We start from the raw sequence: 14737 nt of genomic DNA on the forward strand, positions 1-14737 counted from the left end.
TGACAATTAGTTAATTAGTGGTAATTCCATTTGGAAATAAAAATACTCGCCTGTTTACCAAAACCTCAGTGAGGCAGATGTACGCATGTTGCAAAGACATCTGTCTGTGCTACTTTCAACAACGAACTAATTATATGGACACTTTTCGACTGGATTTCGCCGCCGGCGTCGATGTCATGCAGCGTATATGTATGTCTCTACGTATATGAAAATGCAAGAAAAAACATCCCAGAAGAAAGACTCCAGCCCGCAGAATCGAACGTGGGACCTCCACCTCATGAATGCGCGTCGTTAACCACTGAGCCACCGAAACGTTTTTTTTTCTTTAAATTTAACTGAGCCACCAAAACGTACCTCTTTCAACGTTCGAACAGCAAGCTATTCATATCTACCACTTACCGCTGTTGATGGGCATCTCGGTGGGGGGGGGGGGGGGGGACTATCGTGTTTTCAGCATTATCAGGAAAATGGCGCAGTGAGCGCGCGGCGGCTCTCATCTCTCACGCGTACTTTGGCCCACGTAGAGAATGAGGAGGTGCACGCTTGATCGTGCGCCCTTATCTTGCAGTGGGGAGAATCGTACGTTTTGGCTAGCCTTTGGGTTTCGTCGGAACGTTTCTGCTGTAGTTACCGGGTGCACAAAGGTCACTACAATTGTTGCGCAGCCTACGTTTGCGAAAAGGGCGCGCTTTTCAGACACAGCGAAGTAACAACTGAGACGCTTATTCGCGTTTATCTTTACCTGAGAGTACGTTTCGTGCGTCCTTTGTTCTGGAGAAACGTGGGGCACGTTTCAATCTGCTTGCCATTTTGCGCGTGACCTTCCAATTTGTTGCTATCGCATTCGTGGCTTCGCCTTTGCGGCGAAGCTGGGACTTTTTCCTATTACAAAAGAATACCCGCGCCTACACATGTAAATCTATCATTCTTTATGAAAGTATGACTTTGGCACGTCTTGTTACATCTTCATGCCACAATCACGTCGCACAAATACTTGCATGCTCACATCTATTTACGCGCCTTTATATTTCATGTATCTGACGATGTAGTTACACATGCGTTGGGGGCCCCCTGTCGTACCGTGTATATAAGGAGTGCAATTCCATTATGCCTTGTATTCCATGACGAAGGCTGCACCCCGGCTGAAACGTTGTAATAAAAGGTTTTCGCACGATCGTCCGTCATTTTGAACTTCTAGAAAACACCGAATCCACCGAAGCTTTTTCGACACACACACACACACACACACACACACACACACACACACACACACACACACACACACACACACACACACACACACACACACACACACACACACACGCACACGCACACGCACACACACACACACCGCGCAAAATATAAAGCTGGAGATATATGGGCCCCCTGTGACTGTCCTTACACATAGCCGAAAAAAAAAATAAGTTCTACAAAACTTACTCCGACAGTGACATACCACAGCAAGTCTTTCATGGTACAGGTGTACTCCTCAGGTGATCCACCGAAGTCTACGTCTATGTGGTTCTGAAAAAAAATAATGAAATGGTAATTATGAAAAAAAAAAAAACGTGCCATGCAATTTTTACATGTATTTCTTCGCAGCACCGGGGAGTGTTGTCTGCAGGCCCTTCGTTCATACGTAGGAAAACATATGCGATGTTTTTTCGAATGTCACTGACGCAGAACCGTGCATAAGATAGTCCGAAGGTGGGGGTGGAGGATGTGCTTGGGTTCAGTTTAAAGGAAACAAGCTCAGCAGTATACGTAACAATAAAAATGAAGCGATGATGTCCTTCTGAAAGCTCTCTACCTTTGTACTCGGCGTGAGGGGAGATGTAGAGGCGTGGGCAGAATTTTTTTTTTTCCGCTGTGGGCGGGTACAAGGCAGGCATATATTGATTTGAAGTGAGGCTCCGGCAGGCAGTTTTCGGCAAGTGTCATTTTAATAATTCTTGGGGTTCAACGTTCCGAAACCACCATAACTTTATGAGCGACGCCGTAGTGCAAGGATTCCGGAAATTTCGACCGCCTGGGGTTGCACCAGAATTTCAGCGCAATGGCCTTATGTGTTTTCGTTTCCATCCAAAGTGCGGCCTCCGCGGCTGGGATTCGATCCCGCGACTTGAGGGCCAGGGGTGTCGTTTTGTGCCATGGCGAAAAGAACAATTTGGGGCTGAGTTCGTCGCTAAGTTTAAACGGCAAAGTCAGCACTTGTTTTTGTCTTTTTTTGTCTGTGTGTCTCTCTTGTTTTTTGATGGATTCATACCAAGTGACCCAGCTATCTACACTTTTGAAAATTAAACGGAGGCTCAAACTGAAAAAAAAGTATAGGGACGGGTTGCCTTTTAAATTGCAAGGGTTGGCCGAATTGCATACTTACTTGCACATTGTTATGTGCATATTGGTGGACAACTTTCGTGGAAGTTAGAATGTTTTAACCCCAGGTGGAAATCCTGTAGGCCCGTGTGCTGAGAATTGGGTGCACGGTGAAGAACCCTGTGTGGTCGAAATTTCTGGAGCCCTCCCCTAAGGCGCCTCTCATAGTCGTATGGCGTTCTAGAACGTTAAACCTCACATACCGATCATATCGATCGATAGAATGCTTGAACCGAGCTCACCTGTCCGTCGTCGCAATCCTGGCTGATGACGCCCATTTTGGCTCCATGCTTCCCCATGATTCTGTGCGGGACCTCTGCAGGACTTTACAGGCACACAAAGATAAAAACATGGCTGAACCCTTCCTTATAGGAATCGGTATAAGACGAAAGTGAAACGTGTCTTCATAGAAGCTATTGGCGTTTGGCAGTTATAGCACTGTTTCTCGTGAACACAGCCACGTTGACGGCATGTCTCCATCAAGACAACTACCACACACGATAAAGATTTAACCGTTGTGGTAACTGAAGTATTTAACACGCAGCGTATCGTTAATTGCACACAAAGATGACATCAACAAGCATACACTATACACTGTTACTTGATATTGCCACATTCGTTCCTCAAGCATTGTTATCGCCCCGTTACACTACGTTCAGCGCAAACCGTGCCTACGATGCTTGAGAAGCTTCGAGGCTGTAATAGATCGTTTTGTTAAGATTACGTTCACTTCGTGAACATTACAGATTTTTCTTGAACCTACGTCACCACTAGCGATAACGCTAGAATTTTCCATGGCAAGGTCATAAAGGCCGACACGCTTTGCCGCTGGTCAGTTGATCGACGGCAGACGCACTGTTCGCCGCTATCAGTGCCAGTGTCTCGCTGTAATCTTATAGTTTCCTTTCACGTGGCCACAGATTCGGCCGAATAAATAGATTATTCTTCAAAGTACTGTCTGTTCCCCTTCGTCGACGTCACGACCCCGTGACATCTGGTGGAGGTGCTTACCGGCTCATGTACCGAATGCCCCCCTCCAGCTGCGAGCCAAGCCCACACCGTGAAGAGGACGTTGAAGCCAACCTCGATCAGCGAGCTAGCCGCAGGCAGCGAGGGCTACATCCAGAGTACGGGGCACTACCCGATAACATTCGCAAGCCCAAGGCCGCCACCTCTACAGCGAGCACCATGACTGCCCCTGTGCCAACGCCCGCCACAGTGGTTGTACACCAGCAGAGAGAGCCACCAACCTTCCACGAATCATCCTGGGAAGAAGCGGAGACCTGGCTGGTGACGTATGACAGAGTGGCCGCTTTGAGACAGTGGGACTCGGAAGAAAAGCTACGTCGCGTCTACTTTTACCCGGAAGACGCGGTGCGGACCTAGTTCGAGAACTCCGAGTCGTCACTTCGAACCTGGGACCTCTTCCGTGGCGCATTTTTTGAAGCGTTCATTGAAGTCGATGAGAGGAATCGAGAGGGCCTTTATTACACCGGACAGCCTGTTTGAGTTTAAGGTCATTCTCTTTGGTCTTTTCTCGGCACCCGCGACTTCCCAATGTGTCATGAATTCAATACTGGCCGGCTTGAAGTGGCAGACTTAATTACCTTGTGTACCTGGACGATGCCGTGGTGTTTTCCTCAAACTTCGACGAACACCTCCGGCGCCTTGAAGCTGTACTGCAAGCAATCGAGAACTGCGGACTCACCCTCAAGGCCGAAAAGTGTCGCCTTGCATACGAGGAGCTCTTGTTCCTGGGCCACGTCATCATCAAGTCCGACGTTCGCTCCGACCCGCAGAAAACAGCTTCTATCGCCACCTATCGAAAGAAGGCCGTGCGTCGATTTCTTGGCCTATGCGCCTATTATAGGTGGTTCGTCCAAAACTTTGCCCGCATTGCAGAGCAACTCACTAACCTTACCAGGACCGATGTGGAGTTTAAGTGGGAAACGCCGCAGGAGGAAGCATTTCAGGAACTGAAACGACGCCTGCAGACGCCTCCGCTACTCTCGCATTTAGACGAATTCGCCGAGACAGAAATACACACCGACGCAATCAGTGTAGGACTCGGCGCCGTTCTTGTGCAGAGAACTAACGGACTGGAAATAGTCATCAGTTATGCTAGCCGGTCGCTATCAAAGGCAGAAACCAACTTTTCTGTGACAGAAAAGGAATGCTTTGCAATCATCTGGGCTACATCGAAGTTCCGCCCCTACCTTTATGGCAGGCCCTTAAAAGTTGTGAGCGACCACCACGCCTTGTGTTGGCTAGCTAACTTGAAAGACCCTTTAGGTCGCCTCACATGATGGAGCCTGAGACTTCAGGAATTCGACGTTACCGTCTTTTACAAGTCTGGAAGAAAATACTCTGACGCCGACTGCCCGTCTCGTGCCCCCGTCGAACCACCGCCGAAGGACGACCCGGACGATGACTGTTTCTTGGGAACCATTAGTGCCGACGACTTCGCCGAGCGACAGAGAGCTGACCCGGAATTCGGGAGCCTTGTAATGCCTTGAGGGCAAGGCCGCTGTTGTCTCAAACGTACTCAAACAAGGAGTTGAGTTGTTTTTCTTGTGGAACGGTGTTCTCCGAAAGGAAAACTTCTCGTCACTTCGGGCCAACAATCTCGTCGTAGTACCTTCTGCGTTAGGTCCAGAAGTTTTGGATGCTCTACACGACAATCCGACGGCTGGAAAAGTCGGTCTTTCCCGTATGATTGCAAGAGTACAGGAGAAGTACTACTGGCCACGTATTTCCGCCGACGTCACTCGTTATGTAGAGACATGTCAGGGCTGCCAACGACGAGACACCGCCGACCAGGCCAGTCGGACTTCTCCAGCCCATCGAGCCACCTCACCGGCCATTCCAGCATATTGGCATAGACTTAATGGGGCCGTTCCTGACGTCGAATTTCGAGAAAAAATGGATCGTCGTAACCACCGACTACCTCACGCGCTATACGCTGAGACAAGGGCCCCGCCCAAAGGCAGTGCTGCCGAGGTAGCAAAGTTCTTCGTTGAGAACATCGCCCTGTGATACGGAGCTCCACAGGTCCTCATTACTGACAGAGGTACGGCCTTTACGACGGACATAACTCGGGCCATTCTGAGGTACAGCCAGACAAGTCACCGCCGCACCACTGCTTACCATCCACAGACGAATGGCCTCACTGAGCGTCTTAGTAATGCCATCGCCGATATGCTGGCTATGTATGTCAACGTCGAGCACGAGACGTAAGTTTTTCCGTACGTGATCTTCGCGTACAATATGGCCGTCCAAGAAACGACGCAGATGACGCCGTACAAGTTGGTCTATGGAAGAAGCCCAGCAACGACGCTCGAGGCTATGCTTCCAAAACTCGCTGAAAAAAAGAACCTCGACGTCACCGCCTACCTTCAGCGGGCGGAAGAAGCTGGTCAACTCGCCCGCCTCCATATCAAAAATCAGCAGGCTACCGACACCTGCCGTTCTAATCTTTGACGAAGCTTCGTGGAGTACCAGCCCGGGGACCGTGCCTGGGTATGGTCGTCCACACGCCGACGTGGACTCAGTGAGAAACTTCTGCGACGGTACTTCACACCGTACAGATTAGCTCGGCGTCTCGGCCCACTCGACTACGAGATTGTTCCCGGCGGCATTACGAACTCTCAACGGCGCCGTGCTCGACCAGAAGTCGTCCATGTCGTGCGACTCAAGCCATTTCATGCGCAAACCTAAGGACTGTATTTTGTTGTTGCTGTGCTTTATAAATTGTACTTATTGTTTATTGTCTTTATTATTGTATCTTACTATTAGTGTATTGCTGTATTGTAAGTTATTGCTTGTATTTTCTTTCAATATTTCTGTACTTTCATCTTCCGTTAAAGCATTGGGGTGACGCCTTTTTCAGAGGGAGGCAATGCCACGTTCGTTTCTCAAGCTTTGTTATCGCCCCGTTACGCTGCGTTCAGCGCAAACACCACCTACGATGTTTGAGAAGCTTCGAGGCTGTAGTAAATCGTTTCCTTAAGATTGCGCCCACTTCGTGGACATTACAGATTTTTCTTGAACCTATGTCACCACTAGCGATAGCGCTAGAATTTTTGATGGCAAGTGTATTGTTACGAATGCCGTTTTTTCACGGTCCCGCTCGTCGACCTCTATTTGCCAATATCCGCTTTTCAGATCCAAGGAGGAGAAAAACTTTGCGGATCGCAGCTGATCTAGTGTATCGTCGATACGTGGCAAAGAGTAGACATCTCGTTTAGTTACACTGTTCAGTTTTCGGTGGTCGACACAGAATCTGAGTGTGTTGTCTTTCTTCTTAACGAGCACTACGGGGTATGCTCATGGAGTATTCGAAGGCTGGATGACATCGTTCGAAAGCATCTCCTCCACTTGCTTCTTGATAATTTCGCGTTGTTTTTTGTGACACTCGATATGGATGCTGGCATATAGGCCTCGTGGTGTCTTGCGTTATAATTCTGTGTTTTGTAATTGACGTGCGCTTGACCTTCGAGGCATTGGAGAAGCAATCAGAGAATTATTTTACCAAGGCATAAATCTGTTTTTTTTTACTGTCTGGAAGGCTCTGATTGACGGTCACAGATGTGTAGAAGTTGCAGGCCACTGGTCGAGTGGTTGACGTCATTAAGCTGCATAGTTCGGTCGCCATACAGAAGTAGTGTAAATAGGCAATAGCCGTGCCTTGAGCTACGTGTTGTAGTTCATTGGAGAAATTTGTGAGTAGGATATCTGCCCGGCCATTCGTCAAGTGAACAAGACTCGAGCTACGCAGACACTTTTGTTCAAAAACAGCTCTACAATTGTATCCGCTATGCCTTCGCGGTTGTACAATGCGTCATTCTTTATGGTGCATTCAGACGACGGACCGAATCCGGATGTGGCGGGACGGACGGCGCGTCACGTGACCTCACATCAGCGATTCCCCTCGTCCGCAACTCGTCCGCGAGGCTGGCGTACGGATGACCGCAACCTGTTTCTCACATCGGGATTCTGGCGGGGGAAAGCCGATACTTCAGCGGATTAGCTCGGGGTTTCTGGCAACCAGTACACTTTTCGTCTGCTTGCGGCCTGTCCTCCATGGCTCGCGAATAGCTGCCTGACTGGTCGGCGTCATCTACGCTTGAGCATGGTTTACTTAGTTTCCGGGGGCTTTGTTCTCAGGTGATTAAATACGCAGAAATCACTTTTGGGCGTTCGGGAAATGTCGCCGCCATCGTTTGACACGCGAGATTCTTAGCCGTCATGAGGGTGAAATATTCTAACTTCTGCAACTGGCGACGTGCCGCTTCTAAATAAAGGATGGGAGACGCGTTCAGAAGTTCTACAAGTGGGGAACAATGTAGTTGAAAGAACATTCTGCCAGCAACTCCCTTTTCTCCTGAAAGAATAACACTCCTCGTTCATTTGTCACAACGCGACAGACATCGCAGTAAAGCGTCGCTTCTTGCGGGCATCCATGTTGAATACTCTCAAACCAGTCTGCTTTCAGCGCGCGCAGGTGAGCACCGAAAACTGGTAGGTGTTCTGTGGCCGAACCTGCTGTCGAGGGTAATCCAGCTGTTTTCTCCTAGGACACCGTCCGTCGTGTGGATGCGCCTGCAGGCGGATCATCCGCGGATTACCAGTCCGCGTCCACGAGAAATCCGGATTTGGTCCGTCGTCTGAATGCACCATTACGAGCACCAATATACTGCAGCGTGGCGGCACAGTTACGTCATCATGAACAACGCCTGGAGCAGTTAGGCGTCGTTCTTCAGATTCCTCTACAGGCATAGCTCGTTCAGTCGAAAACAACATGCTTGACCTACCCAGGTTAATTACGGCGCCATTAGCTCGCGAAAAATCCATTCCTATAATGAGTTTCCTTGAACATTCTGGTACCACAATGAAATCGGCAACGTAAATAAACCCCCGTATTTCAAGTCTTGCAGTGCATCTCGCAAGGGGCGTCATAATATGACAGCCTGCCGTGCGTATCTGCGATCAATTCCAGTGTGTCACAACTTTGTTTAGCTTCTCCGCCATCTTGTGACTTATCACTGAATAATCAGCACCGGTGTCGACTAAGGCATTCAGCTCTCATCCTTTCATTCTCATCCGTAAATCGTAAATAATGCTTTCGTTGCTTCACCTATTTACCGGGAATACATCGTCGTCGCCCTCAAACCATATTGGAGGATCTTCGTAACTGACGTTATCAGCGGCCTCACCTCCACAGGTCGCTTGCTTTAGTTTTCCGGGAGTAGACTTGGAGTACGATGACCAGGCTGCCTTGAAGGTGCACGTGGGCTGGTTGACCGGTAGCGCATAGGCGATGGTGACCGTAACCGATGTTGACGTAGAGGTGGTGAGTTCTGGCGCGTGGACAACTACTTCTCTATCTCCGCTAGTCGTTCACTGTTTCGGGGGCACAGTGCATACGACGGGAAGCGTCTTAATCCAGCCTGTCGGTAAGGGCAGAATCTGTAGAGATGACCCACTTCGCCACAACGAAAGCACAGAGGCCTGTGCTCGTGATCACGCCAGACGTCACTTTTCCTGGGCCTATGCTCCACATAGCGATGTGTGCTACGTGCTCCTGGGGGCAGATAGGTAGCCGTTGGTTCCCGTGGACGAGGTGCGCTGCGTGCTGCAGGTGGGAGAGGAGTGGCCGCCATCGCAACTGCTACATTGCTTTGTACCGTGGGTTGTCCGAGAACTTCAGAGTATGTTCGGATAGGTCGAGCAGGCTGCAGCTCACGCTCTGGCTCTCGTATGACCTGCTTCAGTTCGCCTCGAACAACGTCGGTAACAGATAGTGCAGTTGGAGTCTGGGGTATTTGAAATCTGCTCAGTTCTCTAATAACTGATCTAATGAGCTCTCGCAGGGCTTCAACGTCGTTTTGCACGCCTCCGGAGAATACCTGTGCAGATGCGCAGTTCAGATTCTGGTTGTACTGCCGAGCCCGCTGTTCCAGTGTTTTTTGGGTGGCCGTCGCTTCCGAATAAAACTCAGCAAATTTGCTTCGGGGGTTGCGGACGAGAACGATGAACAGCTCTTGCTTCACTCCGCGCATTAGATGACGCACCTTCTTATCCTCAGCCATGTTATAATCTGCACGCTTGAACAGACGGACTATGTCCTCGATGTACATAGCACCACTCTCGTTTGTGAGCTGGTTCCTCGATTGAAGAGCAGCCTCTGCCTTTTTTCCGGTCTGTGTTCGCGAACGTAGCCACCGCTTGTCGTCGAAATACCTCCCAGGTAGACAACGAGGTTTCATGGTTATCAAACCATGTCTTTGCGAAGTCTTCCAGGGCGATGTATACGCGACGGAGCTTGTCTCTTTCGTCCCATCTATTCAAGCTCGCCACTCTCTCGAACAAGTCCAACCAATCTTCCACGTCCTCGTACGAGCCGCCTGGGAATATTGGCGGCTGCTGCGGTTGGCTGATGAACACTTGTGCCGGTGTTACCTGGCTAGTCACAGTGGTGGCGTTCATCGTTTGAATTCCACTTGTAGGAAGTGAAGAGAACTGAACTCAGGTGAGTCACCTCGAAGACGGCGACTTGCCCTCTGGTGTACAGGAGTCACTTTCACGGGGTGGACTCGCTGGTCGTCGTGGCTACGCTGTCTTAAGCTCGCGGGGCTTCGATTCATACCCCGCACTTCTACCAGAAATGTAGCGATGCTGAGGCAGACAGGCTAAAAAAACAAGCGTCTTTATTGGGGCGAACTTGTGCCACGATGATTGCGGCGGGCTACTTGAACGTGGCCAACCTGTTGCGGCAGTATAAATGTCGACACGCTTCGCCGTTGGTCATTTCATCGACGGCCGACGCTCTGTTCGCCGCTATCAGCGCCTGTGTCTCGCTGAAATCTTACTTTCCTTTTGCGTTGCCACAGGTTCGGCCGAATAAATAGATTATTCTTGAAAGGTACTCTCTGCTCTCCTTCGTCGACGTCACGACAATATGCACGGCTTCGAAGATCGCGGGTTTTGTAGAGAAACAGCAAGGTGTGCGCTCCTGAAACCTACGCCAGCGCTGACGTATACTGTGCTTCAGCAGCGCGGGACGTAGAGGTTCATAGATTGAGCCGCGAACGTGTACGGGCGATCCACGTCCTTCTGGAATCAGTTTCGCTTCACCAAGGCACGACATTCGCCCGTCGACATCGTTGCCATGCTGCAGTGCTTACTGCATCAGCTTTATGAAATAAGCCGGTGCTATAGTCGGCGGTGAAGCATCGTTGGTACATGTGGAAGCTGCACGACTTCAACAACGAGCAGTCACGCGCTAAAATGAAGCGAAAGTAAAACAACGTAACTGCGTCGGTGACTTTCCATTGCTTAATTGGTCAGGGTTTTTCACTGCCGTCGAGGAGCTTTAACCATAGACTCCAAGGCTGCACGTGGGCGCAATCTCGGACGCCATGCGTTAACAGCGTCATGTTGCATTATTTCTCTTCCAGAACTCCCAGACTGCTGCACCGCCCCGCTTCGCCAACATTGAGCACGGAGCGAGAGGGAATGCTTGAAAGATATAAGGCGTGTTCGTACGAATTCTTCTAATTGCCTGCATAGTTTAGTGGCTAGAGCACCCGGCGCTTTTCGCCGTTTCAGAAGTACAGAGGTTCGAAGCCCGGGGAGCGTTTTCTTGGATATTTTTATTTACCAATTGGTAGCGTAATTTGACGTCATATCTGTGACGGAAATACGTCACCGAAGTCTTGATGGACCCCGACACAAAACACTTTCGTGGTAAAAATGCCACAAGGCGGGTTGCGAAGGCACTTTTGTAATGTACACGCGTTGGTGAAGTGTATGCTATGGCAGCGGGTTGTCTGAACGTTCGGAAGCCAACATTTTGATGGAAGGAAGAGTTGTATTTGTCGACAGAGATAAGTAAAATAACCTCCAGTGCTTTGATTTCAGACATATATATCATATGACTTGTATTTGGTTCTTGGCGAATGGTGCACCTTAGTGCCGATAGAAGTGTCTAAGGAAGCAAGACGAGCAAATGCAGTGAGCAGTCGGTAGGATATTGTAGCGTGTGGGCTACGAGCGTATATCCAGCACTGACTACTATGCAAGGGCCGAACATACGTCGTTTTATTATGAACAAGGCAATCCTGTCCTTCTTGTTGCCGAACAATGTGGGGAAACCTTCATAACGGAGACTCCGGTATATATATATATATATATATATATATATATATATATATATATATATATATATATATATATATATATATATATATATATATATATATATATATTGAACATACGACCTTCGAACCTATATATCGAACCTACTGATATATATATATATATATATATATATATATATATATATATATATATATATATATATATATATATATATATCGGAATCGAACCTACGACCTTCGAATAACGCATTCGAGAGCATCGAACGCGTTATTCGAAGGTTGTAGGTTCGATTCCTGCTCACGGCTGGTTATTTTTTCATCCACTTTTCTTTCTTCTTATTTACATTCCATTGGTTCTAATAACTTCCCCTGTACATCCCTTGGCATTACTGTCTGTTAGATCTCATTAATATTGTGTTAAAACACGGAAAAACGAGCCCTTATGTATACACTTTTTGAGGTATATATATATATATATATATATATATATATATATATATATATATATATATATGTGTGTGTGTGTGTGTGTGTGTGTTATATTATGTTTAGTTATGTTACGCACTGTGTTTCAAGTACCCTTTGTCGGCGCAACGCGTCTAGAACTGCTGGTATCTGTACCGCGTCAAAGGCATTTTTCAAATCAATGACTATCATATAGAAGGCTCTTTGTATTCGACAGTTTTCTCTGTTTTTTGATCAATCGCATGGATGCGACCCAGGATAGGGTACCCTTTCCTGAAACCAGCTTGTTCTCCAGGGCGATAAAAGGTGAGCGTGGCTCTTATACCATTCGATGCTACTCCGCGGGTATTTTGTGTAATGCTGAAGGGAGGCTGATCGGCCGGTAGTTTTGCAAGCCTTTCGCGTCCATCTAGTAAAGAAAAAAAAAAAGGTGACAGTTTTTCATACTGCCTGGTACGTTAGAACTTTAGGACATGGTATGTATAGGCAAGCATGCTCCTTAATCATTAACTCTCGCCATTAATCACATGGGTCCTAATGCTGTCTTCTCTAGTCGCTTTTCCGTGGGACGTGTCTTGTAGGGCCTTGCTAACCTCACCGATACGTGCACGTTTGAGCCTTTGGCGTCTTGATGCCTGTTGCTTTTACTTGGGGCAATTACTACTTGAGCTGGGTATACTTCTGTGCAAAAGTCCTTTACAGAGTTTGGTTTTGACTGTCTTGATTCTAGCGCCATCTTTTATTGCTGCCTTTACCTCTTTGACGTTACGGTTTCCTAAATCACCATGTTTGCTTTCTGTCACCAAGTTTGGTGTCGAAGCGATGGCTCCAGCGAAATTCCTCGTTCATTGATAGGTTGGGTAAGTGATCGCATTGCAAATAATCTTCGCGCAATGTTTATCTGTAATCCATTAGAGAGCTTCTAATGCACCTTTTGTGTTCTTGAGAGCGTTTACCTATTTATTTATTTGTTTATTTAGAAGTACCTTACAGGCACCTAGAGGCATTGTGTAAGGGAAACATTTTGAACGTGTATAATGTACAAAAAGATTAAAAAATACATGAGAACAGCATACACAATGTTATTGTAACACAAGTGGGAATGCAATATATAATGTGATTGCGCTATGTTCTATGCAGCAAAAAGAGGCCAAAAATGTGCACTTTCAATCATGACAGCTCATTTACACAATAATTACTGAGTGGATGTGACATGAGCTGTAAGGTGAAATTGCACATAAATGACGATTAGGGATCTGAAAAAAAAACAATAATATTGTTGTGGAATAAAACATTAATTTAACAACTGCGAGTTTAGTAGATGCTTAAAGTTTTCTTGGTAATATATTGATTGATAATATATCGTACTTCCGTGAATCCACGTCAACTGTCCATTCGTAGCCGTGTGAAGCAACCCATATGCCTATGAACTGCACCAGGATCACGCAAGGAAAAACTCCATCTGAAAATAGAAATTGTGTGCGATAATTCCCTAGTAGATCAGCGTTATTGTGAAGACGGATACGACTAGTGCAGCAATTTTACCACGTTGCCTGTGGCGTGACCATCTTCCTCCAAAGCTACATTACCCAAGAGAAAATATTATTGAGAACTAACACTAACAGACAATGATGCCAAGAAAAGTGAGGGGATGTTACTAGACGTAATTGCAATGTAAATGTATATGTAATTCAAGAGAAGTGAGCGAAAAGATAACTTTCTACTGGCAGGGACCCAACCTTCGAATAACGCGTCCGATGCTCTACCCCTGAGCTACCCTGGCGATCATCCATCCGTCCACTTTATAGGGTGCATAGGTGCATTTAAGCGTGGGGGTGTCAGTCAGCGCCGCCAGAAGCAATTTTTTTTTTTGCGTGATGATGTCACGCGGCTCGTGATTTTATTGCGACATATATAGCAGCTGACCAATAATCCCTCGCATACTAACTGAAGGCCTGAAGTCTGCAAGAGAGAGAAACAACTTTATTCATCCCATCTCAATGGAAAGGGGCTGCGAGAACGTGAGAGACTCGTGGCAGGCCCACCTCAGCCCACTTTAGGATTGCTTCCTGAAGGCCCGGGGTTGTAGCTGCGCATGTTAGCCTCTCACAGCTCTTGACTAGATAGTTGCTTACCAAGGCTCGAGGGTGGTGGGTGATTTGGACACTGCAGCGCCGTATAATGTGGTAAAAGTCCAAATCACGTCGCTTCTCTGACAGTTCAAAACTTGCAGTCTGAGTGAGGGTAAATTCTGGGGTAAATTTTGCGTCACAGGCTCGGTCCCTGCCAGCGGCAAGCTTTTCGTCGACTTTTGTTTCTTCACATTTCCATTAGAATTACTACTAGTATAACATCCCCTATCCATTCTTTGCCTGCTAGTTGAATGAATAAACTTTATTTGAAGTCCGGCAGTTTCCTTCGGGTAATAGAAGATTAACCCCTGTTTCTTCTCACCCTCCGTCGATGATGATGGCGGTGCCTCAGGCGGGCGCTCAAGTCCTTGAACTTGGACGTTCTCGTGAATATTATGCCTAAAAAAAAACGAGCTCTGAAAGTTACACTTCTTGCAGCCATCACCCAACAGAAACGTTTCATTCTTATGACCATATTGCTACAGGGAGACGACAAAATATTTACTATGTTTACACAACCGGGGCAACAACGGCAAAAATAGCGCAAACAGGAGACAATCATTTCTGCTGCTCGTCGTCTTCACTGAGTTGGTGCGTTCGAGC

At 47.6% G+C, this 14737-nt stretch overlaps 1 protein-coding gene across 4 annotated transcripts in view; it reads right to left on the reverse strand.

Annotated features, from left to right (window-relative positions):
- Positions 1-14737, reverse strand: part of LOC119183629 (uncharacterized) — a 118509-nt gene that overhangs the window by 86664 nt on the left and 17108 nt on the right. For all 4 annotated transcript variants that reach the window (XM_075888798.1, XM_075888797.1, XM_075888796.1 and 1 more), the window contains exons 2-4: positions 13371-13464; positions 2619-2700; positions 1441-1524 (exon numbers count right to left, since the gene is read on the reverse strand). In XM_075888798.1, the coding sequence (XP_075744913.1) occupies positions 1441-1524; positions 2619-2700; positions 13371-13464 (260 nt within the window). The remainder of the gene's footprint in view (positions 1-1440; positions 1525-2618; positions 2701-13370; positions 13465-14737) is intronic.

Source organism: Rhipicephalus microplus, chromosome 3 (genome assembly GCF_043290135.1).
Source record: "Rhipicephalus microplus isolate Deutch F79 chromosome 3, USDA_Rmic, whole genome shotgun sequence".
In the NCBI taxonomy this organism is placed as follows: Eukaryota; Metazoa; Arthropoda; class Arachnida; order Ixodida; family Ixodidae; genus Rhipicephalus; species Rhipicephalus microplus.